Consider the following 4,336-nt stretch of genomic DNA (forward strand, 5'->3'; position numbering starts at 1 on the left):
TTGCGAGACCTGGCGCACTACAAAAGCATCCACAAAAAGGCTACAGACTTTCCTCAACAGATGCTTGAGAAGGATTTTACACATCAAGTGGTTCCACAAAGTCACAAATAGAGCTGTGGAGGCAAGTCAGGCAAGATCCAGTTGACCTTCAGATCAAAAAGAGAAAGTGGGGTTAGCTTGGTCATACCTTGAGAAAGCCAGTAACTAACAAACATCACACGCCAAGCCCTGAAGTGGAACCCACAAGGGAAAAAGAAAGCGAGGCAGGCCTAGAACAACATGGAGATCAACTGTCCAAGAAGCACAACAGGTGGGTTATTCGTGGGGACAATTGGAAATGGTGGCCCAGGACAGGATGAAGTGGCATTCTCTCGTCAGCGACCTATGCCCCACTTGGGGCAAAGGGTTTAACTAACTAAACAAACAAAAAAAAAAAAACCTGTGACTGAACACAGGTTGAGAGAAGCAGTGTAAAAAAAAAAAAAAAAAAAAACCCCGCTGTAGACACTGCTTTATAATTGCATATTGAGATCCCAACTGGAAAAAGGCAGTTGTCATGTGCATGTTAAAGGAAAGGAGATGTACTGTAAATGCACTGGAAGCAATTCAGCTGGAGACCTCCATTTTCCCCCCAAAAGATGCAGTGCCACCAAAAGGACTACCATAACATTCACAATCAAGCATTGTTTTACTGCAAGGGGGAACAAGGACGGTCAACACAATAGACCCTTTTTTTTTTAGTCATTTAAAAGCATGACTTGTGACACCATCCTACAGCCTTTTTGAACCACTTTTCCTTGAAGCCAATGGAAAAGACCATGCAGTCAAAGAGACATGGATTTATAAAGATCAAGGGAGACCATAGTCTAGTGAGTATAATGAGAACTGGCACAGCTCTTGAAAAATGTTGCTACAGTAAGGAACCTTCCCTCCTTGCCAAAAGGAGTCAATTAACCCTATGCTAAAGGAAACTGAAGCACCCTTCCTTAGCATTTATAGTCCAACAGCTCGGATCATGACCACCATTTAGATACTGCAAGTCACTTCAAATCAGATAAGCTGCATCCCCAACTACTTCGTCTAACCTGCCAAATACTAGCCTTTGCTTATTAGGCTCAATGTGCACGGCTTTGTTACCACCCACCCACAGAAACAGGGCCCAACAATTTAGCAAAGTTTAAAAAAAAAAAAAAAAAAGCAAGCAAAGTTAAATTGCCACTTTTCTCGAGAGACAAAGATTAAACATGCATCTCCAAAAAAGACTTAGAAAACATACATCTTTATTGTATACATGCATTTGTAAAGTTACATCACACATGGAATTGAAACACCATCATGATTTGTCCCACTGAGCTGCAGGAGCACCATCCTCAAGGAGGGGTTCACTCTCTGCACCTGACACTTCAGTCCCAAGGCACAAGACCTTGAGCCAGCCAACAAAGTCTGAACCTTTAGGAAACAGGATGAAGTCATAGAGGAGTGCAGCTACAACACCACCACATAGTGGCCCTGCCCAGAACACCTAGAAAGAACAAGGAAAGGGAGCACACCAAGTGTTGGGTTCTGTACATGTTCTCATTCAGCCTAAATCTTAGTCAGGATAAGGGGAGAGGCATCTTAAGCCTTTTCTTCTGATCAATCCAGGTGTTGATTTTCTAAAAAACAGCACCTGACAGTCAAGCTGCAAGTCAATTATGTTAATGCACTTATTCCATTGCTATTTGTATAGCAACAGCTCATTTCTAGGAACTTATGGCAGATGCACCACATTCCATATTTAAAAAGGAAGTCCCATTAAGCAAGTGTTAAATCCTTCCAAGTTCACATGATCAAGTTCTGTAGTAACAAGGCCACTCACCCAGTGGTGTCCAAACTCCACAGAGACTAGAGCTGGGCCAAAAGATCGAGCAGGGTTGATACCACATCCAGTGTAACTAATCTGTTTAGACAAATTGGATTAGGTCAGTGAGGTGTCTGGCTATTCCTCAAATGGAAGGCTTCCAAAAATTAGCATTTTGAGCTAAAACAAAAGACCTACTCCTACAAGGTGAGCCAGAACCACAGAGAGCCCACATGCAAATGGAGCTGAACCAGCCATGTTGTCCCTCCTTTTATCCACTGTTGCTAGGACACATAGCACCAGTTGGAATGTGAGGAGAAACTCAATTCCAAAGCCTTGTCCTGGACTGACACCATTCAGCTGCAGAATGAACAGTTAGTTTTAACCACTGGGATTTTGCTAGTCACAAGAAAATCTTGCCCAACATTCTGGGCTGGATGTTTAAACACTAGTGGCCAGTTAACCCTCATACCATTCACAAGGAATGATCCAGCATTTTGAGAGAGGCAAAAACCTTAAATCAGGCCATTTCAGTGGTCTGCTGTTGCACTTAGAACAAGACTACCACAGAGGCAAAAGGAATAATATTGGCAGGGGGGGCTTAGCTAGCATGAAGCCAGATGTGACAGCAACAGTATGGTTGAACAGTGGATGAAAGAGGAGTCAGTTGAACAAAGTAACCCCCAAACCTGCTGCCATAACAGGTTTATAAAGCTTGGTTAAGTTTGTTCAATAATCCAGGTGATTGAAAAATTGGGGCAGTTAGAAGGAGCACTTAAAGCCACACCCACCCTGTTCAAGGTCAAACCACTTTTTTTTGGGGGGGGAAGCAGCACAGACAAATTTGATTCAATGGAACTACTGTACAGTGTCTTGAAGTTACAGCTAGTCACACTAGTCAGATTAGGTACAGTATAGAGTTACTCACCTTGTTCAGCCCAAGTGAATCTACTACCGATGGTCTCACTCCTAGAACAATGCCACTAGCAATCACAGCCCCAGTCACCTGAGCCAGAATGTACCACAATGCCCTGCACATGCTAATCTGGCAGCTAACCAACATAGCAAGTGTGACAGCTGGATTCAAGTGGGCACCACTGATCTGGCCCAAACTGTGAACCAAGACAGCAATAGCTAGCCCAAATGCTAATGCTACCTTTACTTCCTGATCTGGATAGCTGCTGTTCCCATTCCCAATTGCTGCAGAAATACCACAAAAGACAAACACAGTTGTCCCTATCAACTCTGCAAGGGCAGCCCGCCAAAAACACAAACCCTGTAGTTCTTTCTTCATTGTGCTCTAATCCAACCAGCTAAGCTGTTGTATGAATAGCAGCTTCTGTTATTTCAACTATTTCCTGTGGTACGTCACTCATTCTTCCTTGGTCTCTCAATATGATTGGCTAAACAATTTGTTAGTCTTTCAATTAGCTCTCTCAATTAATCAGGCTTTTTTGCAAATCCATTTCGCTCAGAACCACTAAGCAGCTTCTTGTGACTTTTTTTGTGCCCAAAATAAACAAATAACTAGCATGACATGGATATTTGGATGAAGGTATGGATAAATCCATACAAATATGAATTTGAACAAATATGAACAAATGCTGTATTTAATCATTTATTTAAACATTTATTTGAAGATTTCTTGAAAGACAGGGTGGCACGGTGGTGTAGTGGTTAGCGCTGTCGCCTCACAGCAAGAATGTCCAGGTTCGAGCCCCGCGGCCGGCGAGGGCCTTTCTGTGCGGAGTTTGCATGTTCTCCCCGTGTCCGCGTGGGTTTCCCCCACAGTCCAAAGACATGCAGGTTAGGTTAACTGGTGACTCTAAATTGACCGTAGGTGTGAATGTGAGTGTGAATGGTTGTCTGTGTCTATGTGTCAGCCCTATGATGACCTGGCGACTTGTCCAGGGTGTACCCCGCCTTTCGCCCGTAGTCAGCTGAGATGTGAGGTCGACCCTGTAGAACAAGATAAAGCAGCTAGAAATAATGAGATGAGATTTCTTGAAAGACATATTTATTGAAGGATTTGATGCAATATTTTGACCTGGTGTTTAGAAAAAAGAAACATATATAACCCAAGATCAAAGTGTTTCTTTGTTATCAGGAAGGGTTCCAAGTCGAAGCTGGGGACTAATAATTGTCAAATGAACCCTTAAAAAGAAAAAGATTATTACGAATTAAGCATTTGTACTTCGCACTTACACAGCTAATACACACACTCTGAGGAAAAATAAATCTTCAAGGGTTCACTGGAAAAATAATACTGGAACCTTTTTCTGACACGCTCACACACATGCTTAATATTTCTTTGACACATTGTCTGCATTTGAAATTAAGGTCACTGCCTTGTTCCCTCACAGCCACAATAAAAAGGCATCTTGTCAGGCAGGACTTTCAGCTGGAGGCATCTTCTAAGGATGTCCAAATGACCTTTTAGGATAGCATTTATGGTAATGCTGTATAATTAAACCAAAGATCTAGCTAGTTAGGTAA

The 4,336-nt window shown here is 42.5% G+C and overlaps 1 protein-coding gene across 1 annotated transcript; it reads right to left on the reverse strand.

The window, feature by feature from the left end:
- Nucleotides 1-1,333: 1,333 nt before the first annotated feature.
- LOC132887186 (aquaporin-1-like) lies at nt 1,334-3,134 on the reverse strand. The gene is made up of 4 exons (XM_060922659.1): nt 2,769-3,134; nt 2,039-2,200; nt 1,859-1,939; nt 1,334-1,522 (listed from the first exon to the last, which is right to left on the reverse strand). Exons 1-4 carry the CDS (start codon nt 3,132-3,134, stop codon nt 1,334-1,336), a joined length of 798 nt encoding a protein of 265 aa, XP_060778642.1.
- Between the last annotated feature and the right edge of the window lie 1,202 nt (nt 3,135-4,336).

Source organism: Neoarius graeffei, chromosome 5, assembly GCF_027579695.1.
Source record: "Neoarius graeffei isolate fNeoGra1 chromosome 5, fNeoGra1.pri, whole genome shotgun sequence".
NCBI lineage: Eukaryota > Metazoa > Chordata > Actinopteri > Siluriformes > Ariidae > Neoarius > Neoarius graeffei.

Coding starts and splice junctions, on each gene's coding strand:
- LOC132887186 (XM_060922659.1), bottom strand. CDS start 3,134: ATGAAGAAAGAACTACAGGGTTTGTGTTTTTGGCGGGCTGCCCTTGCA. Junction 2,201..2,768: donor ATTCACTTGGGCTGAACAAG/GTGAGTAACTCT, acceptor TTCATTCTGCAG/CTGAATGGTGTCAGTCCAGG. Junction 1,940..2,038: donor TTCTGGCTCACCTTGTAGGA/GTAGGTCTTTTG, acceptor TTGTCTAAACAG/ATTAGTTACACTGGATGTGG.